A 16,164-nucleotide genomic window follows, 5' to 3' on the forward strand; every position below is an offset into this window, starting at 1 on the left:
GCCACGTGCGAGTGAGGCAAGGAACAGAAGGATTATACAGATTAATACATGGCTGAGAGGATGGTGCAGGAGGGAGGGCTTCAGGTTTTTAGATAATTGGGCTTTGTTCCAGGGAAGGTGGGATCTGTTCCGACGGGACGGTTTACACCTGGATTGGAGTGGTACTAACATTCTTGCAGGAAAGTTTGCTAGTGCTTCTCGGGAGGGGGTTTAAACTAAATTTGCAGGGGGCGGGGATCCAGAAGGTGAGAGAGGATAGCGAGATGAAGAATAAAGGACAGGTGGGGGCTACATGGTTCCGGAATATTAAGTGTGTAGTAGATGAAGGTGAGGCGGAACAAGTGATAAGGAGGACACATGTACAGGGAGATGGTCTGATGGAACATGGAGTTAAATGTGCAGAAAGAATAAGTAAATTTAGGAAGGACAACAAAATTCAAGGGGCGTATAGCCCGATGGGAGTTCAGGGAGCTGGGTTAAGCACAATAGGCAGCAATTTAAACAGAGAGAGGAGAAATGGGCTAAAAATTCTATATCTGAATGCACGGTGTCAGAAACAAGGTGGATGAGCTTGAAGCTCAGGTGCAAATGGGTAACTATGATGTTGTTGGGATAACGGAGACATGGCTGCAGGGAGATCACACCTGGGAAATGAATGTACAAGGGTATATGTGCTATCGTAGGGACAGAAATGTGGGCAGAGGGGGTGGGGTGGCCCTGTTAGTGAGGAATGAGATTCAGTCCTTTGCAAGGGGGGGACATAGGATCAGGAGAAGTAGAGTCTGTGTGGATAGAACTGAGGAACAGTAAGGGCAAAACGACCCAAATGGGTGTTGTCTACAGGCCACCAAACAGTAGCATTGATATTGGGTGCAAGTTGAATAGGGAGTTAACATTGGCATGTGGCAAAGGTAATGTCGCAGTATTTATGGGGGAGTTCAACATGCAGGTGAATTGGGAGAATCAGGTTGGTGCTGGACCCCAGGATAGGGAGTTTGTAGAGTGCCTACGGGATGCATTCTTGGAACAGCTTGTACAAGAGCCGACTAGGGACAAGGCTATTCTGGATTTAGTTTTTTTGTAATGAACAGGATTTGATAAGCGATCTTGAAGTAAAGGAGCCAATAGGAGGTAGTGACCATAATATGATAAGTTTTTATCTGCAATTTGAGAAGGATAAGGGCAGATCGGAGGTGTCAGTGTTGCAGTTGAACAGGGGAGACTATGGAGCCATGAGGGAGGAGCTGGCCAAAGTTAACTGGACGGATATCCTAGCAGAAAAGACAGTGGAACAGCAATGGCAGGTATTCTTGGGAATAATGCAGAAGGTGCAAAATCAGTTCATCCCCCGGAGAAGGAAGGATTCAAAGGGGGGAAAGGGGCCACAGTGGTTGACAAAGGAAGTCAGAGATTGCATAGCATTAAAAATAAAACCAGAACTTAACTAAAAAGGCAATACTGGGAGAAAAAATGAGGTATGAATGCAAGCTCGCCAGGAATATAAAGGAGGATAGCAAAAGCTTTTTTAGTTATATGAAGAGAAAGAAAATCGTTAAGAACAATGTTGGGCCGTTGAAGAATGAATTGGGTGAAATTGTTATGGGAAACAGAGAAATGGCAGAAGAAATTAATAAGTACTTTAGATCTGTCTTCACTAGGGAAGACACAAGCAATCTCCCAGATGTATGGATGGGCCAAGGACATAGGGTAACGGAGGAAATGAAACAGATTGACATTAGGAAGGAAACAGTGATGAGTAGACTGATGGGACTGAAGGCTGACAAATCCCCAGGTCCAGATGGTCTGCATCCTAGGGTACTAAAGGAGGTGGCCCTGGAAATTGCGGATGCATTGGTAATCATTTTCCAATGTTCTTTAGATTCAGGATCAGTTCCTGAGGATTAGAGAATGGCTAATGCTATCCCACTTTTTAAGAAAGGAGGGAGTGAGAAAACAGAGAACAATCGTCCTGTCAGCCTAACATCAATCGTGGGGAAGATGCTAGAGTCCGTTATTAAAGATGAATAGTGGCATATCTGGATAGCAGTGATAGGATTGGGCCGAGCCAGCATGAATTTAACAAGGGCAAATCATGCTTGACTAATCTATTGGAGTTTTTCGAGGATGTAACCAGGAAGTTAGACGAGGGAGATCCAGTGGATGTAGTCTACCTGGATTTTCAGAAGGCATTTGATAAGGTCCCACATAGGAGATTGGTGGGTAAAATCAGAGCTCATGGCATTGGGGGAAAGATATTGACATGGATAGAAAACTGGTTGGCAGATAGAAAGCAAAGGGTAACGGTGAATGGGTGTTTCTCGGAATGGCAGGTGGTGAATAGTGGGGTGTCACAGGGCTCGGTATTGGGAGCACAGCTGTTTACGATTTACATAAATGATTTAGATGAAGGCATTGAGAATAACATCAAGTTTGCTGATGATACTAAGCTGGGTGGCAGTGTGACATGTGATGAGGATGTTAGCAGGGTGACTTGGATAGGCTGAGTGAGTGGGCAGATACTTGGCAGATGACATTTAATGTGAATAAGTGTAAGGTTATCCACTTTGGGGGTAAGAACAGGAAGGCAGATGATTATCTGAACGGTGTAGAGTTAGGTAAGGGAGAAATACAAAGAGATCTAGGAGTACTTGTTCATCAGTCACTGAAGGTGAATGAGCAAGTGCAGCAGGCAGTGAAGAAGGCTAATGGAATGTTGGCCTTTATTACAAAGGGAATTGAGTACAAGAGCAAGGAAATCCTCTTGCATTTGTACAGAGCCCTGGTGAGACCACACCTGGAGTATTGTGTACAGTTTTGTTATCCAGGGTTAAGGAAGGACATGCTGGCTATAGAGGAAGTACAGCGTAGATTCACGAGGTTAATTCCTGGGATGTCCGGACTGTCTTATGCTGAGAGATTAGAGAGACGGGGCTTGTACACGTTGGAGTTAAGGAGATTGAGAGGGGATCTGATTGCAACATATAAGATTATTAAGGGATTGGACAAGATAGAGGCAGGAAATATATTCCAGATGCTGGGAGAGTCCAGTACAAGAGGGCATGGTTTGAGAATAAGGGGTAGGTCATTTAGGACAGAGTTAAGGAAAAACTTCTTCTCCCAGAGACTTGTGGGGGTCTGCAATGTATTGCCTCGGAAGGCAGTGGAGGCCAATTCTCTGGATACTTTCAAGAAGGAGCTAGATAGGTATCTTATGGATAGGGGAATCAAGGGATATGGGGACAAGGCAGGAACCGGGTATTGATAGTAGATGATCAGCCATGATCTCAGAATGGCGGTGCAGGCTCGAAGGGCCGAATGGTCTACTTCTGCACCTATTGTCTAAAATGAGGTGCAAAGGGATTTGGGAGTCATTGTGCTGGTTCTCAAGATTAATTTGCAGGTGGAGTCTGTGGTGAGGAAGGCAAATATGTTAGCATTCATTTCAAGAGGACTAGAATATAAGAGCAAGGATGCAATGTTGAGACTTTATAAAGTACTGGGGTCTCACTTGGAGTATTGGGAGCAGTTTTGGGCCCTTTATCTTTGGAAGGATGAGCTGAAACTGGATGGGTTTCAAACGAGATTCTCAAAAATGATTCCAAGATTAAACAGCTTGTCATATGAAGACTGTTTGATGGCTCTGGGCCCTTATTCCCTGGAAGTTAGAACACTGAGGGATGACAAATTGAAACCTATCGAATGGTGAAAGACCTTGATAAAGTTGATGTGGAGAGAATGGGAGTGTCTAAGACCAGAGGACACAGCCTCAGAAGAGAGGGGCATCCTTTTAGAATGAAGATGAGGAAGAATTTCTTCAGAGAGTGTGGTGAATCTGTGGAATTTATTGCCACAGGTGGCAGCTGCAGAGGCCAAGTCTTCAGGTATTTAAGGTGGAGGTTGATTGGTTCTTGATTGGTCAGTGCATGAAGGGATACAGGGAGAAGTTCAGGAGATTGGGGCTGAGAGGAAAGATGTATCAGCCAAGATGAAAAGACAGAGCAGACTCGATGGGCCAAATGGCTTAATTCTACTCCTGTATCTTATAACCTGTATCACCACCACCAAACCCTCAATCAATGTTGTCAAGCGTGATCTGCCCACACAAAACCATGCTGATTGTCCCTTTTCAAATGTGGATAAATCCTGTACCTCAATATCAAACTCGGATCTGCTGGTCTTTAAACAAATCCCACATGTCAGGCCTGGACTTGTCTAACAGTGGCTTCTCCCAATCAATGCCCCTTGGCTTCTGTCTTACTGCATTCTAACTTGCCCTTCATTTAGTACTAGATTTAGTACCTTCGTACAAGATCTAATTTTATTCTTACTCATAAGTAAGAGAAATATAAGATCCTAAAATATTCACTGACTCTCAGCTGTCAGCTGGCCTGGTTCATTTCTGAAAAACTAATTCCCGTCTGTTCTGAACTCTGATTGGGCTCTACATAATGTTTCAAACACTCCTCAGATTCGCTGAACCAGTCTGGAATATCTTAGCAATAAGCAAGTTGCAGTCAATTCTATGGAAGATAAAGTCCCCCACTTGTTACTGGGGAGGGGCAATTCAATAATCCCGTCAGTGTAACTGAAGTTTGCCTTTGTAAATGAACCCTCCAGTTTGCTGTGACATTCTCAGTTGTGTAATCTTTGCACTTTTTAACCCCCTCACATGTAAAACAATCAAACCCAGGAATGTTGAGCTGCCAGCCCTGTCCATCTGACACATATTCCTAATGTTGAAATAACCTCATTTCATCCCATCAGTTCCACCATTGGCCTGACATTGGCTCTCGTTCTTTTCAGACTGTCTTGTCATACATACATTCTCCCACTTGCTACTCGAGTGCGAACTCCGCCAAGTGACACCAACAAAACTCCTGGTGAGGATAAACGGTTGGAAATTGCCGGGTGTGGTAAAGTGAAGGCGGAGCTGGAAGATGAGAGGCCGGTCTCGGCCCTGTCTGTCACTCTGACTCTGTCCCCTCACCTCCCCGCCTCTGTCTCTCTGCGCGTTTCTCGGTCAGGAGTAGTGGCAGAGGATTGGAGGATGGGTTATGTTGTCCAGTCACGTAGGAAAAGATCGAAGGAAAACCAAACACAAGACATTGTTCAGATTCTGGAGGGTCTCGGCCTGAAGCATCGACTCATTACTCTTTCCCATAGATGCTGCCTGGCCTGCTGACTTCCTCCAGCATTTTGTGTCTGTTGATCAGTGAGGTGACAAGCATTCAGGATGGAAGTGAGATGCTATTTCTTTAATCAGAGAACAAAGAACATCTGTATTCCTTATATAAGTAATCTGGAGCCTCAGGTGCAGGATTGTGTCAAAGCTGAGGGAGAATTTTAGTCACCAAGTAAGACCATAAGATTTAGGAGCAGAATTCGGCCATTTGGCCCATTGAGCCTGCTCTGCCATTTCATCATCACTGATCAACATTTCCTCTTAGCACCAATCTCTGCCTATACTCAGTGATTTGGTCTCCACAGTTGCCTGTGGCAAAAAATTCCACCGATTCACCACTCTCTGGCTGAAGAAATTCCTCCTCATCTCCACTCTAACAGGATGCCCTTCTATTTTGAAGCTGTGTGGTCTGGTTTTAGACACTCCCACCACAAGAAATGTCCTCTCCACATCCACTCAGTCAAGCCCTTTCACTATTGGATAGGTTTCAATTCAGTAACCCTTCTTTCCTCGAAATTCCAGTGAATAGAGGCCCAGAGCCGTGAAACGCTCTTCATTAGACAAGCCATTTAATCCTCGGTAAAATTCCCCATTTATGATGTCATGTCAACACAAAAACTTCTGGATTTCAGAGATTTTTGCGTTTTGGAATCATGGATCAATCTGTCCAACATTAATCACTAGTTTGTACTGCAGTAAACACTGTTAATTTTACCCATGCAATCCCAGGCATACAAATGCTAAATAAAGACTGGTGCAAATTTAATGTAGGAAAGTTGAACCTTACTTGGAGCTAAAGCCTGATTACTAGGCCACAGAACATTCTACTCCCCAAATGGTCAAAATAATGCCAAGTAACAAGGTGGGAAATCATGCAACATCCACCGTAGCCCCACATATCTCACCATACTAAACTCTACAGCCTTATCTCTCCCAGCATATATACATCCACCAGGCCTACCCTCAAACCTAATCCAGAGGTCCAAGGGGGCACACAGCCCCACAAACCCGATGACTAATGTAAGGAGGAGGAAGATCCAATAAAGGCAAGTGTTGGACCTGGTGAATGAAGGCATGGGCCAGATCAAAGTGGCAGCGTTGCGTGCCACTGAATCTAGAGTGATGAGATGAAGAAGCACAAGAGGGGTGATTCTCCCACTGCCCGCATAATTTCTTTGTTATTTTGATTTTGTTCTGATAGTCCTCTGTCTATTTGAATATGTTGGTATAATTCATATTTAATTCCAGTGTTTCTGGTCAATGTTGTGTCTGATGCAATGTGTCTGTGATGCTGCTACAAATACGTTGTTCCTCTCACCTGTGCATAAATAAACTCGATTTGAACTTTACATTGAAATGTCCAAATCTCTCCTTCGCTCTCCTGCCTGTGTCATGAACTAAACGGCTTAGTGTTTAATTTTACAATATTTCATCTGATTTTATTTTCATTCTGCTTTTGAAATTTGCGTTTCCGTTTTCAATGTCAGCCCGCACCCCCGCCTGTCTCTGCCCTTCTGTACTTCCTCCCGCATTAAACGACAGCGGCAACCACCACACATTGGCGCCGCGTCCCATCCCCCAGCGTTCCGATTGGTGATTCATTTCTCCAAACAGCCAATGGGAATGCCATCCTCATTAACATACCACTTTGGGCGCTGCCTATTTAATCCGCGCTCCGGACAGCTTCTGCTTATTATTGTGTTTGAAACCGACGAGGAAATGCCTGATCCACCGAAACCCGCTCCCAAGAAGGGCGCCAAGAAAGCTCTGGCCAAACCGGCGAGCAAGTCTGGCAAGAAGCGCAAGAGGTCGAGGAAGGAGAGTTACGCCATCTACATCTACAAAGTGATGAAGCAGGTTCACCCCGACACCGGCATCTCCTCCAAGGCCATGAGCATCATGAATTCATTCGTGAACGATATTTTCGAGCGCATCGCGGGTGAGGCTTCCCGCCTGGCCCATTACAACAAGCGGTCCACCATCAGCTCCCGGGAGATCCAGACCGCCGTGCGCCTGCTACTGCCCGGGGAGCTGGCCAAGCACGCCGTGTCCGAAGGGACAAAGGCGGTGACCAAGTACACCAGCTCCAAGTGAAGGCAAGTTTGCTGACAAAACAAACCCGAAAATCAAAGGCTCTTTTAAGAGCCACTCACGGTTTCAAGAAAAGAGTTACTAAATATTGAGACATGGATTTGAGGTAAAGTTGGACATTTCTTGTTGATGAACTCATTCAGAATCTTATCTCCGTCATTCAGAACTTGCTGTCCGCTGCTCAGTATAATCCCGATTTCTCTGTTACATTCCTGTGTACCGGCACGGAATCGTTAAGCACCCCTTCCCCATCATTTCCCTCTCTGTCATCAGATTTCTCTGATGTGACACTAATTATTGTTTCTGGTATAATTACTGTGGGGAATGCGGTTCATTAAGCTTTGTCACATTTTGGTTTCTTCTCTTAACCCCATTCCAACGCGAGAGCTGAACACTCACGGTTCGTTCAGAGTATTGTTTAAAGCTCCACTTTCTGAAAGGCGACCCGTTGGTAAACTGACAGTTTACACAATGACCGATCGCGAACAGAAGCTGAGAATCTGTTTTATTCCAATCGTTCATCAATTGAAAGAAATCGGTGAACTAAATTCCCAGACAACATCGCAATATTAACTACACTTGGTTTAAATGTGTTGGACTTCATTAACGGGGGTAAAGGGTCGACAAACAAACCTGTTGTAGTTTAATTTCAGCAACAAAGGCTCTTTGGCGGTCTTTTACTAATTGCAGTTTATTTCGGCGGTTGGACGGTTATTTTCCGCGCTTCTGCCGTTTCTGTCTCTTGATTGGTGAATAAAGCCGCTCTCTGATTGACATATTTGCTGTCCAATCAGATAAGGCACTGTGTCACCAATCATCAACGTCCCGCTACATTACTGCAGGCGGTACAAGAAGGGCTACTGCGCGCATTTCCAGAAGCCTGATTTCTAATGATCAAGACTTCAAGTTGATTTCTGATTTATCAAATTTATCTGAAGTTGTATGTATTCAGGAAACCTGTTGTTAACACATTTAATTTATTCCTTCCAGAATTATATCGTTATTTGGCGTGATTTATTTATAAGTCTGTGTTTAGATTTATATCGGTGTCAAGAGGCCACTTTCAGTAGGTGGAACTTTGGTAAAGCAAATTGGGAGAAGTTTTAACGTTTTATGTGATGAACAGAACGTCTGTCTGGACTGAATGGTGACGATGATGTGGATTTATTCAAAGAAAGGTCACATTAATCATCAAACGATGGTGGAAGAAATTCATATTAAGAAGTGCATTAATAGGAGAAAGGCTGTACCATGGTGTATGGAGGAGTGTGCAGAGGCAATTATTGAGAGTAATGTGGCATTTTGGAAAGTTATGAAGTATCACTCTCCGCCTGATCTTATTAAGAGTAACAGGCCACAGGCCGTGGTGAGGAAAGTAATGAAGCTTGTGAAAAAGATTTACTAGAGGTCATATTGTGAGAGTATTGGAAGGACTATTAAACTTGGAGATATTTGGGGAATGACTAAGAAAATGGGGGTGTGGGATTCATAGGGTACCCAGTATTGATGGAAGAAGGTAATATAATTGTTACTGAAAGAGAGAAGGCTGAGTACTGGCTCGGTCATGTGCTGCAATTCATTATCAAAATAATGAAGAGACTCAACAATGTAGAGATAAAGCTTTAAGAGAATAACTCAATGTGTTGGAAACCAGCTGTAGCAATGATAGCGATGTAAGGTTCGCTTTGAGTGAATTTAAGAAAACTATTAATAGTACAGGTCAGACTGCTCCAGGACAGGATGATCCATGTTACTGTATGTTTAGACACATGGCCAGCAACTCTCTTGAGATAATATTACATTTTGTGAATCATAAATGGAGTTAACAGCCATCTTCCGTCCTCATGGATAATCACAATTGTAACGTCTATTCTAAAACCTGGGAAACCCCAGTTGGATCCTTTTAGTTAAATGTCCCATTTGTGTAAATTTATGGAATGTACTGTAATAGAGTAGTTGAATTATATTTTGGAATAGGGAGGTGTTAACATACTGGATTAATTTGAGGGGGCAAGTGCCACATGTCCCAAAAGCAGTCAATGTTATAATGCAGAAAACTCACCCAGCTACTTCAACACAGCGAGCTTCCACAAACAATATACTCAATGGAAATGTCAATCCATGGCCTCCTATACTGTCACGATGAGGCCACACTCAGGTAGGAGGAACAACACCTTGTATTCTGTCTGGGCAGCCTCCAATCTGATGGCATGAGCGTTGATTTCTTGACCTTCCTGTCATGTCTTCCACCCCCTCCCATCATTCCCCATCCCCTTTTCCCTCTCGTTCCCTGCCCATCACCTCCCTCTGGTGTTCCTCCCCACTTTTCTTTCTTCCATGGACTTCTGTTCTCTCCTCTCAGACTCCCCTACTCCAGCCCTGTATCTCTTTCACCAATCAACTTCCCCGTTCTTTACTTCATCTCTCCCTCTCCCAGTTCCACCTATCACTTTGTGTTTCTCTCTCCCCTCCCCCACCTTTAAAATTTACTCCTCATTGTTTTCTCCCCAGTCCTTCTGAAAAATCCCGGCCCAAAATGTCAACTGTAAGTCCCACTCACTTAGAAATGCAGATATGTAACTCGAGGTTCAGCAATGCTGCGGATAATCTGTAAAGTAACACACACAAAGTACTGCAGGAAGTCAGCAGATACTAAGCAGAGGAATAAACAGTCTGGATAGGATGAAGTGTCTTGTCCCATAATATTGACTATTTATTCCTCTCCATAGATGCTGCCGGGGCCACTGAGTCCCTCCAGCACTTTGCAAACATAAACCTCTGTTTTCTGTCAATCACTTTGCCAATGTTGCTGAACTTTCATTTGTAGCCTCATCCTCCTGGTCTGATTCTTTCCTTCTACTCCCCATAAACTTGAGACTCCATCACATATGGAGCCCCAAGGCCCTCATTGTGCCGACCCCTCTTGTTTCTGCTCCATCAAATATTTATCCACCATTCTGCTGTCATACTTTAGAGGAGAGCGTTGTATTGCAACAGCACGGCTGTGTGAGGCACAGCCCTTCAAAATCAGTGAAAATGACCCAAACCAATGAATAGAGGAGGACAGGAAGATTTTAACCACACAAGACTTCATCCTTGGTCCAGAGCTGTGAGGAATGAAGACTATTTGGGACAAAACCCTAGTGAATTCATCTTCTGCAGTTTTCAGAAAGTCATGGATTTAATTCAAAGTAAACCTCTTCATCCACAGACTGGTGACCAGTTGCAAACTGAATATTATATGGTGAGTGAGAGGGGAACAGCAGGGATGGATTTGAAAGCTCTGGTGTGGAATAGGAACATGAGCAGATACCAGATGGACTGAGTGGCCACTCCTCTGTACATTAGCTGTGTGACAGGCAGGAAGCACCTGAGACACAGGATTTGAAATAGAGCTGATTAATTTGTCACAGATCCACAGTATTAATGCCTGTGTATTTTCAGACTAACATTAGCAGAACAACCCTCCAATGCTCAGTGACCAGGGTTCAGTCCTGGGTGTGATGAACAGACGCAGTATCTGCAGAATATTACATGAAGAGTCTCACATGAACTTCCAACTAGATTCAGTAACCATGATGGTTAAAATGTTCACCTAGAGCTTATTTCAACTTCCTCCCTGATGTGAAGTTGCCAGTGTCTCAGCAGGTGGGATGACTGAGTAAATTTATTTGCTGACGCAAGACCGAAGTGGATCCTCTATGTATGATAAACTCACTGGAGCCTCACAAAGTGGGTGAACTGAATGAATCTCTTCCCACGCTCGGAACAAGTGTGAAGTTATACTGAGAGACAGAGACAGCTGAGCCAAGTCTAGCTGCTCACTGGTGTGAACTGACTGGTGTTGTATGGGCTCATGTGACTGAATGAATCCCGTCCCACACACGGAGCAGGTGAAATGCCTCTCCCCGTGTGAACTGGCTGTGTGTCTGCAGGTTCAGTGGCCTGGTGAATCCCTGGCAAAATGAGAGGTGGTGAATGTCAGCTCACCAGTATCAACTCTGTGGCCATTTATCAGGTCAGATCAAGGACATGTCCGTGTATTGGGGTTCTCCTTGCTCAGACTGGTGTGCTGTCTTCTCAACCATCTCGTCCTTCACATTCAACGATTGGTAGCCTTCAAATGCTGGGGAACTGGCAGCCACATCAGACCTGACACACTGTTGTGTTTGAGATTCTCAGTCAGAAATTCTTTGCCTTTTCTATCCTGTGAAATATTTGCAAAGAAGATCAACAGGTGAAAGACAACATTTTAGCTGAGATTATTTCAGCTTTTGTGTTGATGTCTGATGTCACTCTGTTACAGTGAGGCTGATCACTATTCGGAGGAACAACACTTCTAACCGGCCAGAGTTCAGACATAAGGAAACAACATCAAATTCTGTTTTCCTCTCTGCCCATCAAGCCGTGACTTGGCTCAGTTTGTCTCTCTCCATTAATATAAGCTTCATATTCTGGGTATGTCCCACAGACCTCTGAAGACACACAATACTTACAGGGTTGCTTTGTAAGAGTTTCTGCTGATTGGGACCCTGCTGGCATTTGACGGTGGTAAACTCAGAGTCAGCAATGCCATTGAATCTGAAGAGAATGTGATCGGGCTTTCTCGTTGCAGATTGACACTGCGGTATTCTTGCGGTGTGAAAGCTACTGGTCACTTGTTACCCAGTACGTTACTCTGGGTGTTCACAAATAAAATGAGATGAGGCATTTTCTGTTCAAGGAACACCATAACTCATTTATTGTCCTCCAAACACTGAAATGTAAAAACAGTTTAAATAAAACTTCACGTAATTGCATCATAACATCAGTCCAGCTTCTTAAAGAGAAACACAACTCAATGTCAGTGGTCGTTAATTATGGACTTTTCCACCCATTACATTACCCGACACAGACACCCCACACCCCCAATCCTCTCACTGCTCCCCCTCTTTGATCTTAGCAGTTTATTTCCCTTCAATGTCACTTGCAGGATGATATGTACAGACACAGCAAGGTCCCTCAGTGTATCAGTGTTGCCATTTACTGTGGAGTTTCCTCCAACATTTGACCTGTAAAACTCCTCACACGTCCAGATTAAACTCTGTCCCCTATTTCTCCGTCCCTGTTCCCAACTGGTCTACACCCAGTTCTGTTCATTTGATAACCTTCCTCACCACCCACAACTGCACCAACATTCATGTCATCAGTGATCTGATCAGCCCTTGTGTATTTTAATCTGATCAGACAGAGGCCCCATCACTGATCACTGTGAACACACTGGTTACATATCTACAGTCAAAATCATTCTCAACTCCATCAGCCCGAATGTTGCTACACAATACACACCATTCAAACCCTCCCACAGAGACTCGAGGGAAGTTACATATTTATCACAAGCCCAGAGTTGGATTCAATGGTCTGGCCTTGTTGCTCTGGATGCTCTGCTGCAAAGTCCATTCAGAGTAGTTCAATGTAACCAGATACATCATCCCTGAGATACCAATATACAACATTGTGTCACAAACAAAAGAAAATCTGCAGATGCTGGAAATCCAAGCAACACAGACAAAATGCTGAAAGAACGCATCAGGCCAGGGAGCATCTATAGGGAAAAAAGTAGTCAATGTTTCAGGCCAAAATCCTTCAGCAGGACTGGAGGTGAAAAGCTGAAAAGTAGATTTAAAAGTTGGGGGTAGGGGAGAGAGAAAACAAGGTGTGAGGTGAATCCTGAAAGGGGACGGGTGAAGTAAAGAGACTGAGAGGTACAGAATGAACCCCACACTCTCACACTGTACCAGAGACTGACAGGTACAGAATGAACCCCACACTCTCAGACAGTACCAGAGACTGACAGGTACAGAATGAACCCCACACTCTCACATTGTACCAGAGACTGACAGGTACAGAATGATCCCCACACTCTCACACTGTACCAGAGAGTGACAGGTACAGAATTAACCCCACACTCTCACATTGTACCAGAGAGTGACAGGTACAGAATGATCCCCACACTCTCACACTGTAACAGAGTCTGACAGGTACAGAGTGAACCCCACACTCTCACACTGTACCAGAGACTGTCAGGTACAGTATGAACCCCACACTCTCACACTGCACCAGAGACTGACAGGTACAGAATGAACCCCACACTCTCACACTGTACCAGAGACTGACAGGTACAGAATGAACCCCACACTCTCACACTGTACCAGAGAGTGACAGGTACAGAATGAACCCCACACTCTCACACTGTACCAGAGACAGACAGGTACAGAATGAACCCCACACTCTCACATTGTACCAGAGACTGACAGGTACAGAATGATCCCCACACTCTCACACTGTACCAGAGAGTGACAGGTACAGAATTAACCCCACACTCTCACATTGTACCAGAGAGTGACAGGTACAGAATGATCCCCACACTCTCACACTGTAACAGAGTCTGACAGGTACAGAATGAACCCCACACTCTCACACTGTACCAGAGACTGACAGGTACAGAATGAACCACACACTCTTACACTGTACCAGAGAGTGACAGGTACACAATGAACCCCACACTCTTACACTATTCCAGAGACTGACAGGTACAGAAAGAACCCCACACTCTCACACTGTACCAGAGACTGACAGGTACAGAATGAACCCCACACTCTCACACTGTACCAGAGACTGACAGGTACAGAATGAACCCCACACTCTCACATTGTACCAGAGAGTGAAAGGTACAGAATGAACCCCACACTCTCACACAGTACCAGAGACTGACAGGTACAGAATGAACCCCACACTCTCACACAGTACCAGAGACTGACAGGTACACAATGAACCCCACACTCTTACACTATACCAGAGACTGACAGGTACAGAATGAACCCCACACTCTCACACTGTACCAGAGACTGACAGGTACAGAATGAACCCCACACTCTCACACTGTACCAGAGAGTGACAGGTACACAATGAACCCCACACTCTTACACTATACCAGAGACTGACAGGTACAGAATGAACCCCACACTCCCACACTGTACCAGAGACTGACAGGTACAGAATGAACCCCACACTCCCACACTGTACCAGAGACTGACAGGTACAGAATGAACCCCACACTCTCACACTGTACCAGAGACAGACAGGTACAGAATGAACCCCACACTCTCACATTGTACCAGAGAGTGAAAGGTACAGAATGAACCCCACACTCTCACACAGTACCAGAGACTGACAGGTACAGAATGAACCCCACACTCTCACACAGTACCAGAGACTGACAGGTACATAATGAACCCCACACTCTCACACTGTACCAGAGACTGACAGGTACAGAATGAACCCCACACTCTCACACTGTACCACAAAGTGACAGGTACAGAATGAACCACACACTCTCACAGTGTACCAGAGAGTGACAGGTACAGAAAGAACCCCACACTCTCACACTGTACCAGAGAGTGACAGGTACAGAATGAACTCCACACTGTCACACTGTACCAGAGACTGACAGGTACAGAATGAACCCCACACTCTCACACTGTACCAGAGACTGACAGGTACAGAATGAACCCCACACTCTCACACTGTACCAGAGACTGACAGGTACAGAATGAACCCCACACTCTCACACAGTACCAGAGACTGACAGGTACACAATGAACCCCACACTCTCACACTGTACCACAAAGTGACAGGTACAGAATGAACCACACACTCTCACACTGTACCAGAGAGTGACAGGTACAGAAAGAACCCCACACTCTCACACTGTACCAGAGAGTGACAGGTACAGAATGAACTCCACACTCTCACACTGTACCAGAGAGTGACAGGTACAGAAAGAACCCCACACTCTCACACTGTACCAGAGAGTGACAGGTACAGAATGAACTCCACACTCTCACACTGTACCAGAGACTGACAGGTACAGAATGAACCCCACACTCTCACACTGTACCAGAGACTGACAGGTACAGAATGAACCCCACACTCTCACACTGTACCAGAGACTGACAGGTACAGAATGAACCCCACACTCTCACACTGTACCAGAGAGTGACAGGTACAGAATGAACCCCACACTCTCACACAGTACCAGAGACTGACAGGTACACAATGAACCCCACACTCTTACACTATACCAGAGACTGACAGGTACAGAATGAACCCCACACTCTCACACTGTACCAGAGACTGACAGGTACAGAATGAACCCCACACTCTCACATTGTACCAGAGACTGACAGGTACAGAATGAACCCCACACTCTCACATTGTACCAGAGACTGACAGGTACTGAATGAACCCCACACTCTAACACTGTACCAGAGAATGACAGATACAGAATAAACCCCACACTCTTACACTGTACCAGTGACTGACAGGTACAGAATGAACCCCACACTCTCACACTGTACCAGAGAATGACAGGTACAGAATGAACCCCACACACTCACACTGTACAAGAGACTAACGGGGACAGAATGAACCCAACACTCTCACACTGTACCAGAGACTGACAGGTACACAATGAACCCCACACTCTTACACTGTACCAGTGACTGACAGGTACAGAATGAACCCCACACTCTCACACTGTACCAGAGAATGACAGGTACAGAATGAACCCCACACACTCACACTGTACAAGAGACTAACGGGGACAGAATGAACCCAACACTCTCACACTGTACCAGAGACTGACAGGTACACAATGAACCCCACACTCTTACACTGTACCAGTGACTGACAGGTACAGAATGAACCCCACACTCTCACACTGTACCAGAGAATGACAGGTACAGAATGAACCCCACACACTCACACTGTACAAGAGACTAACGGGGACAGAATGAACCCAACACTCTCACACTGTACCAGAGACTGACAGGTACACAATGAACCCCACA

The 16,164-nt window shown here is 45.0% G+C and overlaps 1 protein-coding gene across 1 annotated transcript; it reads left to right on the forward strand.

Annotated features, from left to right (window-relative positions):
• Positions 1-6,822: 6,822 nt before the first annotated feature.
• Positions 6,823-7,687, forward strand: LOC140717484 (histone H2B-like). The gene has a single exon (XM_073031063.1). The coding sequence runs from the start codon at positions 6,902-6,904 to the stop codon at positions 7,274-7,276; it is 375 nt and encodes a 124-aa protein (XP_072887164.1). The 5' UTR covers positions 6,823-6,901; the 3' UTR covers positions 7,277-7,687.
• Positions 7,688-16,164: the final 8,477 nt, after the last annotated feature.

This window comes from Hemitrygon akajei, chromosome 28 (assembly GCF_048418815.1).
Source record: "Hemitrygon akajei chromosome 28, sHemAka1.3, whole genome shotgun sequence".
Lineage (NCBI taxonomy): Eukaryota > Metazoa > Chordata > Chondrichthyes > Myliobatiformes > Dasyatidae > Hemitrygon > Hemitrygon akajei.